The sequence below is a fragment of the Saccoglossus kowalevskii genome, chromosome 17 (assembly GCF_978046115.1).
Source record: "Saccoglossus kowalevskii chromosome 17, keSacKowa6.1, whole genome shotgun sequence".
Taxonomy (NCBI): Eukaryota; Metazoa; Hemichordata; class Enteropneusta; family Harrimaniidae; genus Saccoglossus; species Saccoglossus kowalevskii.
The window spans coordinates 3,177,116-3,199,163 of NC_140657.1; the positions used below are offsets into that span (position 1 = coordinate 3,177,116).

The window sequence follows — 22,048 nt, forward strand, 5'->3', positions numbered from 1 at the left end:
TTTAAAGTGAAGTATTGCATTTATTTCCATAAATATGAAAGCAAAGCTACATGCATTATAGTTATAGTATTATGTATGTGAATAGATATACGAGATAAGCAGAATATCAAATTCCTGGCCCTATAATATCAAATTTATTAAATCAGTATTTGCATTTGTTCAGAAACTGGTTCATGATACATTATCTGTTTACACTCTTAAATCATTAAATTACTCATGGTTTAATGTACCTGTTCAAATTTATGTGGAAAGTTAATTTGTTCTGAAGAATATACCCCCTGGAGATGAAATAATTCAATGCAATTTACAATTTATATCGAAGTTTTTTAATATGTAGTTACTTTCATCAAAAACTATAAATCAAGTTATTCATTTTGGCCATGATATAAAATAGTGTCCCTATCAACTAATCTCAACTCAACTCAGCAATGGCAGTGACCACAAATAATTTGTTTTAAAAAACTTAATTGTAACAACAATATGAAGAGTATTAAACCGTGTATTATTCCATATTTCGTAATTATTTGGTGTTGCATAACAACATAAACTGTTATTGGAATTGTTCAATCCACTTCTGTATGTATTTTACTTCTTCCTGTCGAGCATGAATCACAGATCGAGGATCTAAAGGATTGGCTTCTCTAAAAGAAGAAAGAAAATAGCAACAAAAATGGATTATTAATTATAATTATTAACTATAATTCCCAAATAAGGAAAGCCATAAAACATGATGTGCTTTAACAATCTGTTATACAATCACTATGAAATCACGAAGATTCAACATTGCATGGTGTGAATTTCACACCAATACTTTATGATATCAGGTAATAAAGTAATAGGTTTTTATAACAGCAATTTCATTCATGAAATATAAATTCTGTCAGTATATTGCATGCAAATCAACAAACTTCCCTGAATTATATCTTTAACAAAATCTGGCATCATCATTGAAATATATAGAACATTCTACTATTGATATTGTATGAACAGTATCAATTTGAAAAACAACAATTTAAAAATATAAATAGCCTGGTAATTGTTACTGTACAGATTTCTGCCATGTTTTTCTGGGGGGTTGGGGTAAACATACAGGTGACAAAACTTATAGGCATTCTTGCAACATACACTTTATATCAATAGCCATACACGTTTTATACCTCAGATCTAAGTGATGGGCACCACCATCAATTAGAATAGCAATCAATGAGTCAGATAGTGAAGACAGTACACCACCTCTCCTCCAGGGATCCAAACTACCATTAGCAAACACAATATTACTTGCAGTTAATATATCTACAGAAAGAGAAAATGTATACAGACAGAATAGATGATAAAACATACATTACATGTACTGCAAACTGAGGTAAGTTATGTGGCTGTAAATCAACATTAATTTGATCGAAATGATATAATTAGATATAATAATGATTTGAAGGTTACACTGCTGTTACTCAATATTGGGACAGAACCCAATTGCATAAGTTGTCAAGGTAATTCAATTCGTTGTGACTGTGCATTACTTTTTGTAACTAAAAGTGGATCGATGAGTTAATATACTATATTAATAAAAACAAAGAATTTTCAAATTTAAAACTAGACACTAATATATATCTTAAATAATTTGACCAATCATTTTGTTATCTGTGGTATAACATATCTTAAATTATTAACCTTTCTCTAAAAGTGGAAATTTAACTAAGTATTAGTTGACATTTGTGGTATATCTTAATTAATTAATATTTCCCCAAACGTGGATATTTAACAAATCATTATGATATACATGATATGATATTTCTTAAATAATTACCTTTTCCCCAAAGGTGGACATTTAACCAATCATTCCGTGGTACAATATTCCATTTCTTTTCACAGTATTCATCTCTCATTTTTAAAGTGAATGGCAAATCAGGAAACATATCAGTTTTCCCATTACTGCCAGCAGGCATCATGCTCTCTGTACACGCCTAGAAACAAAGTATCAGTATTAAAATTATGATGTCTGTAACATTTTTATGAAAACCCTTCAAATTTTCAGTGAAAGTTTTCACCCCTTCATGAGCTACCATGATCGAAACTTGACATATTTTTGGTATGTCATTATTTTCTCCACAACAACAATATTCATGCAGTTTCAGATTCTGCTTTTGATGTTTCAAAACACAACAAATGTAGAAGAACTCACAGCTCAAGATTTATCTGTATGCAGTTTTAACAAGAGTAAAAGATTGAATCATCCTATACATTCTGCACAGGGATCAAGAGTTTGGAGTGTATCACTCACCTGTACCTGTAAGAATATTATTTTTACAGTAAAAACTGAGATAATAGGTTAAGTAAATGAATTTCAAATGAGTGAAATGGCAATTGCTCCCTGATTAAGAAAATACTGCTTGTCATGTAAGATTTGATAATTATTCACAAATTCTTAAATGATCTGGGGCATAATATCAAGGTGTCACAATATAAGTTGACGCCTGGTGATTCATGTTGAAATTTATGGCACAATTATGGTTAGAGGAATCCTCCCTCAAAAATAAAAACATATCCTAAACATTATAATATTGGTAAATGTGTATGATTTTATCTGATCTTCATAAAAACTGACTTGCTCTTCTTTTTTGATTTGTATAGAACACAGATGTCATATCATGACACACAATTAGTAACTATGCAAATTAAAATGCCCTAACTAATTTGGTACATTTTTTACATAATACCACATATTTAACTTGTATTTAGCTAGAATACGACATGCACTAATCTGGTGGTCATCAGTAATCGTAGCATATCCATCCATTTTTACTTCCTTCACATACTGTGCTATCAGAGTCTACTCAACAACCTGTACACTCCTGGTAATACCCTGCCATGCTACCAGAGGCTACTCCACAACCCATACTCTCCTGGTAATACCCTGCCATGCTATCAGAGGCTACTCCACAACCCATACTCTCCTGGTAATCGCATGCCATGCTATCAGAACCTACTCCACACCCTCTACTCTCCTGGTAATACCATGCCATGCTATCAGGGCCTACTCCACACCCTCTACTCTCCTGGTAATACCATGCCATGCTATCAGGGCCTACTCCACACCCTGTACTCACCTTGTAATCCCATGCCATGCTATCAGAACCTACTCCACACCCTCTACTCTCCTGGTAATACCATGCCATGCTATCAGAACCTACTCCACACCCTGTACTCTCCTGGTAATACCATGCCATGCTATCAGGGCCTACTCCACACCCTCTAATCTCCTGGTAATACCATGCCATGCTATCAGAGCCTACTCCACACCCTGTACTCTCCTGGTAATACCATGCCATGCTATCAGGGCCTACTCCACAACCCATACTCTCCTGGTAATACCATGCCATGCTATCAGAGCCTACTCCACACCCTGTACTCTCCTGGTAATACCATGCCATGCTATCAGGGCCTACTCCACACCCTCTACTCTCCTGGTAATACCCTGCCATGCTATCAGAGCCTACTCCACAACCCATACTCTCCTGGTAATACCATGCCATGCTATCAGGGCCTACTCCACACCCTCTACTCTCCTGGTAATACCATGCCATGCTATCAGAGCCTACTCCACACCCTGTACTCTCCTGGTAATACCATGCCATGCTATCAGAGCCTACTCCACACCCTCTACTCTCCTGGTAATACCATGCCATGCTATCAGGGCCTACTCCACACCCTCTACTCTCCTGGTAATACCCTGCCATGCTATCAGAGCCTACTCCACAACCCATACTCTCCTGGTAATCGCATGCCATGCTATCAGGGCCTACTCCACACCCTCTACTCTCCTGGTAATACCATGCCATGCTATCAGGGTCTACTCCACACCCTCTACTCTCCTGGTAATACCATGCCATGCTATCATAGCCTACTCCACACCCTCTACTCACCTGGTAATCCCATGCCATGCTATCAGGGCCTACTCCACACCCTCTACTCTCCTGGTAATACCATGCCATGCTATCATAGCCTACTCCACACCCTCTACTCACCTGGTAATCCCATGCCATGCTATCAGGGCCTACTCCACACCCTCTACTCTCCTGGTAATACCATGCCATGCTATCATAGCCTACTCCACACCCTCTACTCACCTGGTAATCCCATGCCATGCTATCAGGGCCTACTCCACACCCTGTACTCACCTGGTAATCCCATGCCATGCTATCAGGGCCTACTCCACATCCTGTAGGGTCAGCACATTCTACAAATTCAGTGTCAACATCAAAACATTTTAAGGAACCTTTAGTGCCATTGTAATACAGACCTATATAACAGAGGAACACATTGAACAAGTATGCAAATAGTGTACAAAAAATATACTTTTGTATACAAGAAGTATTCCATATTTGAAACACTTTTGTATACAAAAATTGTACAAAGCTCAATTCATAAAAAGGGCAATTATTTAACAAACTGAAATTCAACTTCATTGGGTGTTTCATTTGCCCAAGTGTATGGTCTTATTACACAACAGCATGTATTTATATTTATCTATACTTACATTTAGAGATCAATTGTTTATGCTTACCCGACTGACTATGGTACATTCATTTACATCATATATTGTATCTGTTTACCATATATGTCAGCCAAAGATGTACAACAAACAGGTTGTGGTGAGAGTAATACTGATTTATTTCATTGTGTTTTGCTCAACTGAAAATGCCAAAACTGGATATATAATGGGAAATTAAATTTTAATTTAGTTAAATTGATCAAGAACAAGTCATGAATGACACTGTCTTCGCTAGTTGTCATTCTAAAGTTGCATGGACATAAATTGGCAAACATGATTTCTATGGCATTTTCAAGTTTATAGCACTCTCCATCCAGGTCAGCATTATTCTCAGCAAGAAAACCAGATAGCACCAAACTAGTACAACAGGTAAAATGACAAGGAAGTATACAAATCAGATCTGCAAATATGTAGAGTCAGTGTTGTGTCTGTTTGGATAAATTAGTTTGTGGCCCTGGATTAGTTTCAATATCTCTAATAAGGACAAGATTACTTCTCATATGACAATGATACAAATAAAGTGCAAAAATCCAGAAAAATATTATCAAGTTTTTATTATCATACATTAATATTAACAAATCATGTGAAATTTTATGTACAGATTTATGCTTTGGTTGACAGAACTTCTCAAAGTAAAAAAAGAGGACCTGCGAAACTTTATACAATTGTCAGACACGCAGCGAATAGTACCAGTATGTTTTTGTAATACATGCAGTTCCAGTGGCTTTGCTTTCTGAGAAAAAAATTCTGGCTCTGCACCTAAAAAAAAAATAAAATAAATAAAATTTAGTCCAAAGTAGGCAGAGGTTGTAGCATATGTGCTCCCATTGGCTGTTAGATTTAATTAAAAAAGATATTTGAGTCTTTTTAGTACGAAAAATATTACTTATAAATTTATACCAGCCAGAAAGAAATTGCACTGTACTATTTTAAACATGTTCTACCAAAGTCTAGGATGAACTAATTCACCAGTCTGTTTCCACTCTACAAAGTTGTCAAATTAATACTCACGGGATTCTGCAAAAATAAAATATTAAGAATGTGCAAAAAGCCAGAGTACTTGTGTTTTCAATGTCATTAAAATCTGACCACGGCCGAAAAATTTCACTTGAGCTGAACCAAATGGATGCCAAGCTATCAAAAGAAATAAAAAAATACTATTGAGAAAAATACAAAAAAATAATACATTTAATATAAAAGCAGATAGAAGTGCATAAAAAACTAATCAGCAGAGGTAGTGATCATGTAAGCTAAGTGTATGTCAAATTTTCTTTGAACTGGATTGCAGTGTTCATCCTAGAAAATTGTCTCAGATTGGCTGCTAATTTGCATATAAATTTGCATACTAATTAACATATTGTAGTTGTATTAAAATAATATAGAAAATAATATCCAGAGTTTTGAAAAAAAATTATGACTATTAAGTCAACATCATTAAAATTGAGGATTACGTGAATTTGACACCCTCCCTAATATTGTTTCACATATCCTTAATGCACAATGTCAACAATAAAAAACATGGTCGCCGTTAAATCCATCTCAATCGAGGTCTGTAATTTATTTTCCTCCTCATAATGGAGATAAATTATGATAGCTAAACATTGAAATTGCCACCCTGACTTCAGTACCGAAATAAATGGTGAGATAAACTTTCGATTTACACGTTTCATAACCAGTTCTTGAACTAATAGCAGGACTGTTTTTCTGGCAAAGTGTGACACTGTGCGATCGCTAGTTTCTCAGTAAAGTCAGGACACAGGAATAGATAAATCAAAGTTCATAATAAATACTATAAGTACAGTTTCTTACCTTTAATCTATATAAGCCTTGTGCAAAGAACGATACAGTCCCGGAATACAATATCCTCAGACGAAAACGACACCGATTTCCTCAACAGTTGGACTGGCGCATGCGCAATACGTTATGCTAGTTCTCTAGCGAGATGTCTTTAAACCTCGGATTTTTCCGGCAAATTTCGGCACTTGTACTAGTAAAATGTTGAAAATCACAGAAAAACACAATAAAACTTTGGCGAATCAAAAAAATACTTGGCGTGCATATGTATGGCATTGAGAATTACATTTGCACCAACTTGGAAAAACATTGGACAGAGCATATCAAAGTTATGAGGTAAAAGACAGACGGACAGACGAACAGACGGACGGGCGGAACCCGATATATAAGCCTTCGGCAGACTTCGTCTACGAATGCTAAAAAGTTCATAAAAATTGGCAATAAGTCATGTTAGAATCCAAAACAGGATAATTTTTAATATAAGCAAATTAGGCAAACAACTCTCTTGGGAAATGTGTTATACACTCTTCTTATAATGACTGAATTATTTCAGTAAACTGTAGTAAAAATATAATTTTACTGATATCCAAAAATATAGTTTAAATTAGTATTCCTGTAATTAATCTATTAAAAATGTTTTTATTCATGTACTCTCTTATGAATTTAATTGAATATTAAATCCATATTTTTGTACAGTTTATGTATATATATATATTGTATTATTGGGCCTAGTTAAGTTTATTCAGATTCTAAGTCCAATTTTTGTACATTTTATGTATACATAAATAGTACAAATATTTGTAAAGAAGCCAAGTCAATAATTTGTACAATTAATGTATACATACATTTTTTTGGTTACTCTTAAATTATTTCTTAGTCATGATATTGTACATTTTATGTATATATGTAAATTATACAATATTTAGGCATTGAGTCCTATGCAAAAAGTCTGTACATTTCTAGTATACAACAAATATACATTAATGAATTTGTATGAAGTGTGTAAACAAATAATGTTTTCTTGTATGTTTGAATTTTGTATACAAATAATGTACACAATTTCAAAAAAGTATACTTTTTGTACAGAATATGTATACAATTAATATACTATTGGGCCGTACAATTTGGTGAGGGTAGTTACCAGGTTAGTTGATTTATTAACGAGTTGAGTGGCAATCGTTTGTTTGTGCATTTGAAATAAGGTAAGAATAAGAATATAAGAATAATATAAGAAGAATAAGAATTTCACATGACCTTTTCTATTTTGAATGATGAATTATTGATGGAGAAGTTTATTTTACATCGCATGAATCACACTTAGCTAAACGTTGTCAGTATATTTACTTTAATATAAGTCTTGTAAGTTAAACAATATAATGAATTTCAAACTGGTGTGGGGGGATAGGGTATATCAATAAAGATGGCCGAGTATCTCACATAAAAGGCACTTAATATACTGTGATTTATACCTGCTGCCTGGACAAGTCCTACAAGTGGGTCAGAACTATTCATTATGTAACTGCAAGCAACCTGAAATAAAATAAAATACATGTTAATAGTATAGCCTTACCATTATATAACATAGGTACATTTACACTTATAGACCAAAGGTAGATGTCTCCTCATTATTTTATTGCCTTTTCTCATTGGTTGAGGCCAATGTATTAAAATGTCATCAAAGGATATATGAAATATCTGAGACTAGCTAAAATACCTATCAGTGACCATAGTCATTAAATCACATGATCCAAGATATCAAACAATGAGTTTTTCTTTTTACTTATTTTTCACTTATTATTCTTACCATTGTCTATAAATAGGAATTCTTACCTTGACTGGGTAGGCTGGAACAGGAACCAAAAAAGTAGTGGGATATGGGTAATCAAACATAGCTAGATTTGTGAGTGAGTTGCGTATCCATCCATTCACATGGTTCAATCTGTTCTTTGTCATTGGTTTACACAGACGCAGTATCTTGGTCAGTTTCTGTAAACCTGCCAAACACAAAGATTTAATAGAGTATATTAAGGATGAATTTAGTGGTCTTAAACCAATCGGATTAAAATAAAATCCTAGTTTGCGCTTTTTTAAAAATGTTTTTTTTTTTGTATGTATTTAATTCCTTTTTTCATATATATTATTTGACTTTAGTTGAATTTATATGCTGGTAGATTTTTTTAGGTTGGTAATTGCAAAGTAACAATAATACAATATCCACCAGTATATAAATAATAAATTAAAACAAAATAAATTAATTGAAAGACGAGAATTAAATGCATATAATTTTTGGTACTCTTATAATGCCTGGAAATGTCTGGATTTCATACATTTAGCAATTTATTGCGCAAAACCTACTCTAGCTATCTACATTGAGAGCATTTCTTTCACCATGGCAATTAAATTTAATAAATGGTGATTAAATAAATATTTAGTTTGCCATTTAACGACTTAAAGAAAATCATACTGGCAACAAAACTTTCTGTAATATTAAAGAGACTATAAAGCACTTCTACCCACAATTCAACACATTTTGTTATCTGCCATATTTCATATTTTACAACATATGTGTTTGTTTAAACACACAAGACTATAACATAATTCATATGCTGTTGAATATCAGTGTGATGCAAATGGTATATTATGATTTATTCAACACCATGTGACCATCTTTCAGCCAATCAGCATGACGGTTTTGAATATGAGAGATGAAAACAAGTCAGTATACCGGAAGGACCAGCGTTAACTAGATCTTCAATTCTTTGGAATCCTTGTTTTACACCAGATGGACACTGCTTATTGGCAAGAGAAAAATCCTGGAAAATAAAACGGATAAGATAACTAAATACTGCTCAGTTTATATTAGTGTGATTCACCTTCTAACAGAACAAATTTTAGTTGTGACTAATGTCGTACAAATTTGGAAACATACATACATGTTAGACAACACTGTCTTGTATTTTATAATTCATGCATTAAGAATTTCTGACAACAGATATTTATTAACATGCTTGGAACGCACCACACATAAATAGGTTTAATTTTATTCACTTACATGAAAGTGATGCAAGACATATAGCTGCATTGTGACATTGATCAGTCCAATGCTGCCATTTCAACAAACATGAAAATAAATCCATAAATGACCTTTTCACATGTCAATGTTTTTAGTTTAAGAACAAACATGAAAGCAAAAACACAAAGATAGGTGAGAGATGTTCCAATGCAATGAACTTTGTGGGTCTTAGCCAAGTGTCTCTCACAAGTTTTTTGCTCATTTTTTGCTCAGAAAAAAAAAACTTTTTTCCACAGTCAAATTACACATCTTGTTTTGTTATGTGCATAAGCATTGTTTTCATTTCATGTTAATATGTGTCAATTGCCCAAATACTACCCAATGCCTACTTTGTCTATTTCCCGGAAGACGATAGGAAAAAAAAAAAACGGTTAAGTACATGTTGTCAAAGCTTACGTAACCGCTGACTAAATATGAGTAATAATATAATGTAATCTGGAAAGTCAGTCATCAACAGTCTTTTAACCAGCCAACTGTTTACAAATCATTGCACACAGACACTTCACATTTTGGAAAGGAACAAATCTTCATTTGACAGGAAAAATTTCTAGAAATCTATCAAATTTTAATTAAAAAATACCTGTAAATTACAAAATAACCATGAATAATAATAAAAAATGGTTATCAGTCTGTGGTTACAGACTGGGAAATGATATCATTGATTTTAGATAGGTACGTCCTAATTTCTTGCTATAACCTTCATCATCAATGACTGTTCTCCTTATACTCTATATGGCTATTCATTTGCTGTAAAAATCTTATGGTTAACAAAAAAAGCTCTCCTCATTGCTAGAAACAGACACCCATGTAATTATTGCCTACTCACCTTTGTAACATCTTGGAAGAAAAAGTCTCTAGAAGACTGGTTGGATACAAGGTAGATAGGTGCACTGGAAGCAATGGCACCATTAACAAGATTAGGATATTTAAATCTCATATATGCACTTAACATGCCACCATAACTGTAGGGTTGAATATAAAACATTGCCTCATTGAGAAGATTGAGCCTTTCATAATGAATTGGTATTTATTGCATGCAGTATATATTCAGAGACCTTAGAACAAGATCTCTTTATAACTAGTATAACTGATTGTACCTCATATTTCTAAAACACTCTAAATAAATAAATAAATAAAACAAATAAACAAACAAACAAACAAACAAACAAGCAAACAAACAAATAAATAAATAAATAAATAAATAAATAAATAAATAAATAAATAAATAAATAAATAAATAAATAAATAAATAAATAAATAAATAAGTATTCAAGTTGGCTATGTGATAAAAAAGGTTATCCTTGGGGGTCATATGGGTATTTTCCCCGTCTGGCTACCATCACAGTGAAAACAAAGTCTGAAAACTCACAGAAAACAGTACTTAGGAACAGTTGTTGAGACTCATGCACAACATAAATTCTGTTGCTCAGGATTACTTCAAAGTTGAGTTTGTGCCATTTCCTTGACGTTTGTCTTTTTCGCCGGCTGTTCGACTGGCATTGCAAAGCAGTTTGCGCAGAGCCCATAGAAATACATGGTACAGTGGTGCCCATCTTAGCAACATAGAACATTCTGTGAGGTAGCTCCACCCGAGGATACTTTAGGTGTCACAGATGACATTTCAGATATCTTCAGTTCGTGGGTAAAACAAACACATGAAACTATAATATTTTTAATAAACTATTATATACCTGCCTCCAAATGCAATAACCGGACACTTTGCTGCATTTAATTTAATTTTTAGATAATGTATCAGCACAGCGTAGTCAGCCATGGCTTGTTCAATAGATAAGAATCCAATGTTACCCAATATAAAGGATGAGTCTCCAAACGGCAAAGATTTACCATAGTATCTCTAGAAAACACATATACATAAAATGTTATTCCTATTATGTTCGAATTGTACATTGACTGTTATATTTCAACACCATATTAAACACTGACTTATATGTCAACATCATATTAAACACTGACTTGTATGCCAACACCATATTAAACACTGACTTATATTTCAACACCATATTAAACAGTGACTTATATGTCAACCCCATATTAAACACTGACTTGTATTTCAACACCATATTAAACACTGACTTATATGTCAACACCATATTAAACACTGACTTATATTTCAACACCATATTAAACACTGACTTGTATTTCAACACCATATTAAACACTGACTTATATGTCAACACCATATTAAACACTGACTTATATGTCAACACCATATTAAACACTGACTTATATGTCAACACCATATTAAACACTGACTTGTATTTCAACACCATATTAAACACTGACTTATATGTCAACACCATATTAAACACTGACTTATATTTCAACACCATATTAAACACTGACTTGTATTTCAACACCATATTAAACACTGACTTATATGTCAACACCATATTAAACACTGACTTATATGTCAACACCATATTAAACACTGACTTATATGTCAACACCATATTAAACACTGACTTATATTTCAACACCATATTAAACACTGACTTGTATTTCAACACCATATTAAACACTGACTTATATGTCAACACCATATTAAATACTGATTTGCTGTGTATGTTACAATTATATATCAATTCATTGCTTACATGTTCTGCAAAGATCAGTAATGCCTTGAACTGTGGTGCGATATCAAACATAAGCCCTGTGTTGTCAGCAAATGCTGTGATTGGTCCTTCATTTCCAGTGTAGAAAAATATGGGTCCGACTCCAGGTGACCAGTATGTATCTGTAATATCATAAATTAAAGACATTTGAACTCTTAAGTTTTTTATTTGATAATAATGTCTATTCAAAAGTAATATAATGACAAACATAATGAAGTTATGAAGACATTTGCAACTCCACATCCACTTGCACGATGTGTCAGAAGGCTACATTATAAGCCATGTAGAGTGTATCGCAACACAAGAGATCACCAGGTTTGATGTACAAAGCAGCCAGTAATGGTCATGCAACTATTAACCAACAATGCAGTAAGTTGGGGGCGAGTGACACAACTTTATTTATTGACATATGTGAATTTTGCTCTATCCTCATGAGCGAACATTCGGACATTTTCACTGCCTGGCAACCATCACTGTGAAAACAAAGGCCGAAAACTGTACTTCAGGATAGATGTTGAGAAGTTCTGAGCAGTATAACAAGATTACACCTATATTTGCATATATACATTTGGTTGCTCAGGATTACTTCAAAGTTGAGTTTGTGTTGTGTTAGTGTTGACTATATCCTTTTTCACCAGCTCTTCAATCAGCATTCTACAGCATATCTTGCGCAGAGCCCATGGAAATACATGGTACAGTGGTGCAAGCCTTAGCAACATTGAATATTCTGTGACGTATTCCGCCCTCAAGGATATGAACTTTTAAAGAATTGTGAAATGTAAAACTGCATAGTTTCAAAGAAAAAAACATTTAGAAACACTGTCAGTATAGTATTCGCACAACATGTAATTATATTCACAAAGCACATCCATTGCATGAGGGTTGCACATTTATAGTTTTCACATCCCCCTCTATTCAGTACACAGATTTTTTTAAACGAGAGAACAGGGGCACAGCGCCCTCATGCCATGGCCATGGGCATGCCCCCCCCCCCCCACCCATGGGAGCAGATCCTCTGGCAACCATAAAATTCTGATTGCCCAGGAATCACATGTGTTCACAGTCTTCAACTGTGACCTGTCTGATAGTAATTTTGGCCGCAAGGAAGCCATAGAATGCTCTATTTTAACTTAGAATTATCAAAAACTCTACACCCTGGTAGGGAGAACACTATCTCCTCCACTTGGTGGCGACACTGAATTGTAGTGCTCCCTCTTGCAGTTTTTTCTAGAAAAACCCTTGCTGATCACATAGATAGATTGCCCATTCATTGCCCATTCATCATGCATGATCGCATATTTTTACCATCACAGTGGCGATCGATCTACAAGATAATTTTTTATTTTTTTTAAACGGTCTAATACAATAAATGGGCGATGTGATGAGTGTGTGTGTTGGGCAAAAGTGAGAGTGTGGAACAGTTAACTTAAAAACAACTATAGTGCATTATTGTATTGCACTTGTGATTGGAATAACTGCTGGCAATAAGATCAAGACGGGTAATTCTCCAGTCAGGCTTGAAAGTTTACTAAATAATATGTTCGGATGAAGTTGAATCTTATTCTCTATTGATTAATGGTGGAACGAAGAATGCAAGTATCACTGCATATCATTTATGACAGCAGAAATTCATTCTCTCGAATGCAGATCGTCTCATTTATGTGTGTGGTTTGTGAAGGTGTGTGGTAACTGAAGTACGCCCTCAATGTTGAAGCTCTCTGAAATAAACGTTGATGTTGAATTTAGACACAGTTCAACAATTGATTGACTTTGGTTTAGACAATGACACTGACATCCATTATATTACCAAGCGATGTTACTGTTTGATTTGCCTGAAATATTCCCGTGAAATATTGTCCGCATTTTACCAACAAATGGGTTTAAATTTCAACTTAATCTGATACAGTGTGAGTAGGTTTATGGAAATGTGCCGACAATAAGATGGTGATATCTCCTGCATTCAAGTGATCACATCTACACTACCCACACTAACAATTTCAACATCCTGTCTTGTTACAGCTTTAGTAGGGGGCGGTGTCTCCAACACACGTGCCACTAAAAGTGCATCGATGATATCACTGTATATAATTCACAGTTGAAAAATAAAACTCACCGTTTATCAAATACCGTTGTTTAAAAGTCTGATTACGATTGCTCGCATAGTTAAAGTGGTCAATATACTGGTCGTGATATCTTTCTTCGTAAATTGACTTGCTCGTGACGAGAGTTAACAACAAATTGACGGCGAAAATGTAAACACTGCTCAAAACAGCCGCCATCTTGTATAGTGACTGAAAGTAGTGTAATATTATGCGTTATGTATTTCATTTGAGTTGTTTGTTGTTTATGTTTAATAAAATAAAATTATAAAAAAAATCTGAAATATGTCAACAATATCAACAAAAGCAAGGCCAGTCACTGTTTCACGTTTTTGTTTTATTTAATTAATACTGTCCGATCGGCCAAATCTTTGCAGTAATAAAAACAAACACTAGCATACAACGCAACGCTGGTGGCGTTCTGCATTAAACAGAACTTTGTTTACAACTGTATTGATATTTGTGAAAGGAACAAACTGAGTGATGCGAAGACGGCGACCGTGCCGCAAATTCCAAACAAGACGAAACAACCCGAGTAGTCCAGTGGGAATATACACATTGATTACATCGCAATGGAAACGAGACGAGAAGAGAGGTAGACTCCTGATTTTACGTGTAATTTATGCTGTTCAAATAAAATCTTGGTCGAACGCGTAACTCTTGTTAAGTGGCGGATTTAGAGAGGGCGCCCCTTTTTCACGGTCTTTATCACGTGATAAACACGTTTGGTTGTCAATGGTAACAATAAAATTGATTCGAATCTAATGTTATTTTAATCCCGTCTGACAACATCTGCTGCTCATATCGCCTCATTTTCTGTTTTGAAAACATACACCAACATATTCATGTAGTTGCAGTCATAACCATGTCCTCCGATTTTAAACTTAACTAATTTGTTCGCAGTAGGCATCCTTCTGAGGTTAATGGCATGAGCATCAATATTACACAAACTCCAGGAAAGCAATCATATTTCAATTATTTGAATTGTTAAATAATTTATATTTCGCTTCTATTGAAGTTGGTAATTATTAGAAAAATAAAAGAAAATCTGAAAAAAATTACCATAATGCCGTGCAAAAAACGAAATCAAAGACGAATCAAGCTAACTTAAGCGGAACTCCAAAATAAAAACGACACGTTGTACTACTTCCTTTATTCTAATGAGGCTATAAATGCACATAGTCTCACAAAAGTTCCCATGGTTTTCTCGTCCACCCCTGATTTATTTCAAAGGTCACGTAACCGTTCAGTTGCGATTTGCTAAATTACATCATGGCCCAACTATTTAAATGTTTACGCACATAGATTCCCATACAACGCTGGGTCCATTATCACTAATCATATAAACGGGACATTACAGCAACTGTCTGTCTGTCTGTCTGTCTGTCTGTCTGTCTGTCTGTCTGTCTGTCTGTCTGTCTGTCTGTCTGTCTGTCTGTCTGACTGCCTGCCTGTCTGTCTGTCTGTCTGCCTGTCTGTCTGTCTGTCTGTCTGTCTGACTGCCTGCCTGTCTGTCTGTCTGTCTGCCTGTCTGTCTGTTTGTGTGTCTGTCGGTCTATCTGTCTGCCAAGAAAACTATACTTCTATATAAACGAGGTAAAGGAGCGCAGCACCGATCGCCATTTTGTATGTACACCGCGCCGAGGACAACACATTTTCAATTTTGATTTTGTCAATCATTTGTATACTCACCCTGCCCGCTCGTATATAGTTGTCATTGTCGGTATACTGCGCTCAGCGTTACTTGTTAATATTATACACAGAGACACAAGCAGCTCGTGGGCACCGGCCCGAGGATGAATCGTAGTAGCGCAGCGACAAAAGCCTGGAAACGAGTATAGCTACATTGTTATTCACATATCAAAACAATTTTATTTTTTGTATAGATATGTAAAATTATTTATTGCACTTATGAAGGAAATAAAAATACGGGTCGCTTTGGGGAAAATCAAGGTACAGAGTGAAATTATGTGGCTCCTCAATTTCAGCTAGACAAAGTCCAGTCTATTCAAAATGCAGCAGCCAGACCCGTAAATTGTAAACAAAAATCTGACCACATTACATCTAAACTTTATGATTTGCATTGCATTCGTGAAAGAATAATTTGTTTAGTATTGTTAACTGTCTATAAAATTTTAAATAATTCTGCACTAATTCATTTATGTGTCTTGGTTGACCGTTATGAACTGGGTCATAGTGGCCTCAGGTCATCTAACACTGATCTTTTGTTATTGAAAAGACAAGATTCAAAATGTACTACACAAACATATGGTTGGCGTTATTTTAGCAATTATCCCACTTTTGTAGAATGAACTTCCACTCTCCATTCGTCAGTCAATCAATATCATTGTTTATAAGAGAAGTCCGAAAACTCATTTGTTTAGAAGACAGTTCTTCATTTAAATCCAATTTTAATGGTAATGTTATTTTTAAAGTATTTCGAAAACTTTTTTTTTCTTTTTGATAACACTGTTAATTTTTGTCTTAATGTGATTTGTATTCATGTTTTGTACAGGGGTGTGTGACGCAGTGAATATGGTTTAGGAAAACTTTTATTAAAATTATTATTATTATTATTACATATGTATTGCAGTTTATTTTGACTCGTCCCTGAAATTAAAATTGGTATTTCCACACCTCATATGCAAATGATCTGAGAGCAAACAACGTAGTCCGTTCAGGAGTACCGTTTTTTCGAAACATAGCAGAAATAAACAATGTTTAAGAGTACATGAACAACAGTGATGGTACTCTTTGGCAGTCACTAATTTTGACAAAAACAAATTTACATATCACCCATGCAATAATGTTTTCGGTATTTTAACGGTCGATATGCAAATGAACATGGTATTTCCATTGGCTACCGAACTATTTTTATTTTGTAAACACATTTTCGTCTGCTATTTTTGTCCAGTTCAAATTGTTCAGCAATGTTTTTGGCATGTTAGGTGTACATCACATGGAATACTACGATTGGGAGAACTTAATGTGTGTTGACCACCTGGAAACTGAGTTTTATAAACCTTGAAGGGCTCTCAGAAGATCCACCAGCAGTAAAATCAGCGATTACTATGCAGCCGCAACCATCAGCATCGAGATACCAGGTTTCTGCTGGCGACGTTGCGTCGTTACTCAGTTCCAACTAAAGATTACCAACGCCAAATGAGCAACATTTTAACCGGCAACCAAGACTCAGTCAATCCACGACCAGCAAGCAATATCACACACGATGTTGTAGCGTGCAGCTCAGCGACGACCGCTGTCGACGAAAGTCATCCCGTCAGTGGAGTACCGCAGTTGCACGGCATGTTTGTTCAAGTTCTGTCGTGGTCCCAACTAAAAGTCCACGAGTTATTTATTCGGACTGCGACTCAGATTAGACGTCTGATTATTTCAATTTCAAACAAACAGTGACAAGTGTTTACCAGGCGTGTTCTACACTGACACGCGTTGCTAGGGCGTAACACTATACATTTTGTATTTGAACATATTAATGGGCAATGGGTTTCCGACCTAAATTCCATCCCGGTTTGTTGCACGTTCTTTCTTTAATATGAAATAATCAAATATGGAACATATGTAATAATAACAGAACCCTACACCCTGCCCGTGGCTTTCGTTGCGTATGGAAGTTATTTTCACTCGAGATGCTTCGCTTCGCTTGTGAAAATACGGCCGCAGGATACACCGCACCACTCGTGAAAATAACTTCCATACGCAAGGAAAGCCACGGGCAGCAGGGTGCGGAGTTCTGTTATATTATGTTTTCTAGTATGTTCTTTCGATCTGCTGTTTTACAGTCCTAATGCCGGATCTTACCCAAAGACCTGAGGATAAAAGGAAAGATGACACAAAACGATAACCATACACACACATATTCAAAATATACTGACTTTTAATCTTTAATATTATGAGTCGCGTACTGTCTGAGTGCTTAATTTCCAGTATCCTCGTAATAACCTTGTTATTATACACCTTTTTCTCCCAAGGATACATCATGGGAAAAATACAAAAAAACTTAGAACAGATTGCTTACGCGCGGAATCGTTCCATATTTGGAAATACCCAGTGCAATACCGCAGAATTACGGCACGCTGTAACTTATGACGTTACGGTGACAGATGTATAATAATAATTGTTGTTATTCGTTTTGAAGTTCTCATATCGCAGAAATATTAAAACAACGGTATCATCGTACGATTTGCTTTTCTCTGTGTATTTTTCCCTTTTCTTTACGTTGGCTTGATAAATGCCGTGCTAAACATGTTCAAGTTTCAAAAAAAGTGTCGCTATCTGGCGATTATTTTATTTTAAGATTTTAAAGACGAAATGTGTCGATATTGTCGTATATGAAAACTGCAAATAAATTGTCATTCACATTATTTTTATTTCCAGGCAAACTGAAATGACTCGATGTAATAATAGAAGCCTGCGTCGAACACACATACATTTGGATTGAAATGGAGGAAGTCAGTGATTACAATAATAAAACGCATTTGTTTGGATTGAAATGACTCATCTTATTGGTTATATTGACGGTCACGTCTTTCGATGACATTCTTACATTACAAAAGAGATCAACGGATAGAGATGAAAAATTTCTTGTTTTAATATCATGAACTGCAAGATATTTTTTTTTTATTTTACTTATAATTAATGAATTTACAAAACAAAACAATTAATAAATAGCTATTTAAAAATACATTTTGATGGGAAACAGACTAGACTAGCTCTGCATGAGCTAATTTCTGTTTCCCAGCCATAGATTAATATTATTATTATTTATCAATATTTATTAGTTATTATTTATTGTTGTATTGTTATTCTTTTATGTAATCTATGGCAAATAAACATTATTATTATTATTAATAATACAAAAATAGAGTTGTAAAAACAACCAAAATAAGTTACATCTATAATTAAACATTTACTCTCACCCAAACACCAAGTGCGAGAGTTCCAATAAAGAAATTAAATCCAAATCTTAGCTAGTCAGTGGGCTAACTTTAAAATAAAATTATTTTCGATTAAGATTTCATTTTCATCTTTACATTTCTGATAAAGTTAGAGGAGTTAAATTTGTTTATAGACTCATATATAACAAGTATTTTCTTATTCATTAAAATGAGGTGATTCAATAGAGTCCCTTACTCTGAGATTCATTAAAATGAGATGATTCAATAGAGTCCCTTACTCTGAGATTCATTAAAATGAGGTGATTCAATAGAGTCCCTTACTCTGAGATTCATTAAAATGAGATGATTCAATAGAGTCCCTTACTCTGAGATTCATTAAAATGAGGTGATTCAATAGAGTCCCTTACTCTGAGATTCATTAAAATGAGGTGATTCAATAGAGTCCCTTACTCTGAGATTCATTAAAATGAGATGATTCAATAGAGTCCCTTACTCTGAGATTCATTAAAATGAGGTGATTCAATAGAGTCCCTTACTCTGAGATTCATTAAAATGAGGTGATTCAATAGAGTCCCTTACTCTGAGATTCATTAAAATGAGGTGATTCAATAGAGTCCCTTACTCTGAGATTCATTAAAATGAGATGATTCAATAGAGTCCCTTACTCTGAGATTCATTAAAATGAGGTGATTCAATAGAGTCCCTTACTCTGAGATTCATTAAAATGAGGTGATTCAATAGAGTCCCTTACTCTGAGATTCATTAAAATGAGGTGATTCAATAGAGTCCCTTACTCTGAGATTCATTAAAATGAGGTGATTCAATAGAGTCCCTTACTCTGAGATTCATTAAAATGAGGTGATTCAATAGAGTCCCTTACTCTGAGATTCATTAAAATGAGATGATTCAATAGAGTCCCTTACTCTGAGATTCATTAAAATGAGGTGATTCAATAGAGTCCCTTACTCTGAGATTCATTAAAATGAGATGATTCAATAGAGTCCCTTACTCTGAGATTCATTAAAATGAGGTGATTCAATAGAGTCCCTTACTCTGAGATTCATTAAAATGAGATGATTCAATAGAGTCCCTTACTCTGAGATTCATTAAAATGAGATGATTCAATAGAGTCCCTTACTCTGAGATTCATTAAAATGAGGTGATTCAATAGAGTCCCTTACTCTGAGATTCATTAAAATGAGATGATTCAATAGAGTCCCTTACTCTGAGATTCATTAAAATGAGGTGATTCAATAGAGTCCCTTACTCTGAGATTCATTAAAATGAGGTGATTCAATAGAGTCCCTTACTCTGAGATTCATTAAAATGAGGTGATTCAATAGAGTCCCTTACTCTGAGATTCATTAAAATGAGATGATTCAATAGAGTCCCTTACTCTGAGATTCATTAAAATGAGATGATTCAATAGAGTCCCTTACTCTGAGATTCATTAAAATGAGATGATTCAATAGAGTCCCTTACTCTGAGATTCATTAAAATGAGATGATTCAATAGAGTCCCTTACTCTGAGATTCATTAAAATGAGGTGATTCAATAGAGTCCCTTACTCTGAGATTCATTAAAATGAGGTGATTCAATAGAGTCCCTTACTCTGAGATTCATTAAAATGAGGTGATTCAATAGAGTCCCTTACTCTGAGATTCATTAAAATGAGGTGATTCAATAGAGTCCCTTACTCTGAGATTCATTAAAATGAGGTGATTCAATAGAGTCCCTTACTCTGAGATTCATTAAAATGAGATGATTCAATAGAGTCCCTTACTCTGAGATTCATTAAAATGAGGTGATTCAATAGAGTCCCTTACTCTGAGATTCATTAAAATGAGGTGATTCAATAGAGTCCCTTACTCTGAGATTCATTAAAATGAGGTGATTCAATAGAGTCCCTTACTCTGAGATTCATTAAAATGAGGTGATTCAATAGAGTCCCTTACTCTGAGATTCATTAAAATGAGATGATTCAATAGAGTCCCTTACTCTGAGATTCATTAAAATGAGATGATTCAATAGAGTCCCTTACTCTGAGATTCATTAAAATGAGATGATTCAATAGAGTCCCTTACTCTGAGATTCATTAAAATGAGGTGATTCAATAGAGTCCCTTACTCTGAGATTCATTAAAATGAGGTGATTCAATAGAGTCCCTTACTCTGAGATTCATTAAAATGAGGTGATTCAATAGAGTCCCTTACTCTGAGATTCATTAAAATGAGGTGATTCAATAGAGTCCCTTACTCTGAGATTCATTAAAATGAGGTGATTCAATAGAGTCCCTTACTCTGAGATTCATTAAAATGAGGTGATTCAATAGAGTCCCTTACTCTGAGATTCATTAAAATGAGGTGATTCAATAGAGTCCCTTACTCTGAGATTCATTAAAATGAGGTGATTCAATAGAGTCCCTTACTCTGAGATTCATTAAAATGAGGTGATTCAATAGAGTCCCTTACTCTGAGATTCATTAAAATGAGATGATTCAATAGAGTCCCTTACTCTGAGATTCATTAAAATGAGGTGATTCAATAGAGTCCCTTACTCTGAGATTCATTAAAATGAGATGATTCAATAGAGTCCCTTACTCTGAGATTCATTAAAATGAGGTGATTCAATAGAGTCCCTTACTCTGAGATTCATTAAAATGAGATGATTCAATAGAGTCCCTTACTCTGAGATTCATTAAAATGAGGTGATTCAATAGAGTCCCTTACTCTGAGATTCATTAAAATGAGATGATTCAATAGAGTCCCTTACTCTGAGATTCATTAAAATGAGGTGATTCAATAGAGTCCCTTACTCTGAGATTCATTAAAATGAGATGATTCAATAGAGTCCCTTACTCTGAGATTCATTAAAATGAGATGATTCAATAGAGTCCCTTACTCTGAGATTCATTAAAATGAGGTGATTCAATAGAGTCCCTTACTCTGAGATTCATTAAAATGAGATGATTCAATAGAGTC

At 34.4% G+C, this 22,048-nt stretch overlaps 1 protein-coding gene across 1 annotated transcript; it reads right to left on the minus strand.

Moving 5' to 3' along the window:
- Nucleotides 1-14,293, minus strand: LOC102804416 (dipeptidyl peptidase 2-like). Its single transcript, XM_085492524.1, has 11 exons — nucleotides 14,166-14,293; nucleotides 12,035-12,174; nucleotides 11,111-11,274; nucleotides 10,246-10,381; nucleotides 9,072-9,159; nucleotides 8,177-8,340; nucleotides 7,816-7,876; nucleotides 4,179-4,300; nucleotides 1,808-1,964; nucleotides 1,158-1,293; nucleotides 1-641 (listed from the first exon to the last, which is right to left on the minus strand). The coding sequence occupies exons 2-11, from the start codon at nucleotides 12,083-12,085 to the stop codon at nucleotides 551-553; spliced, it is 1,170 nt and encodes a 389-aa protein (XP_085348650.1). The 5' UTR covers nucleotides 12,086-12,174; nucleotides 14,166-14,293; the 3' UTR covers nucleotides 1-550.
- Between the last annotated feature and the right edge of the window lie 7,755 nt (nucleotides 14,294-22,048).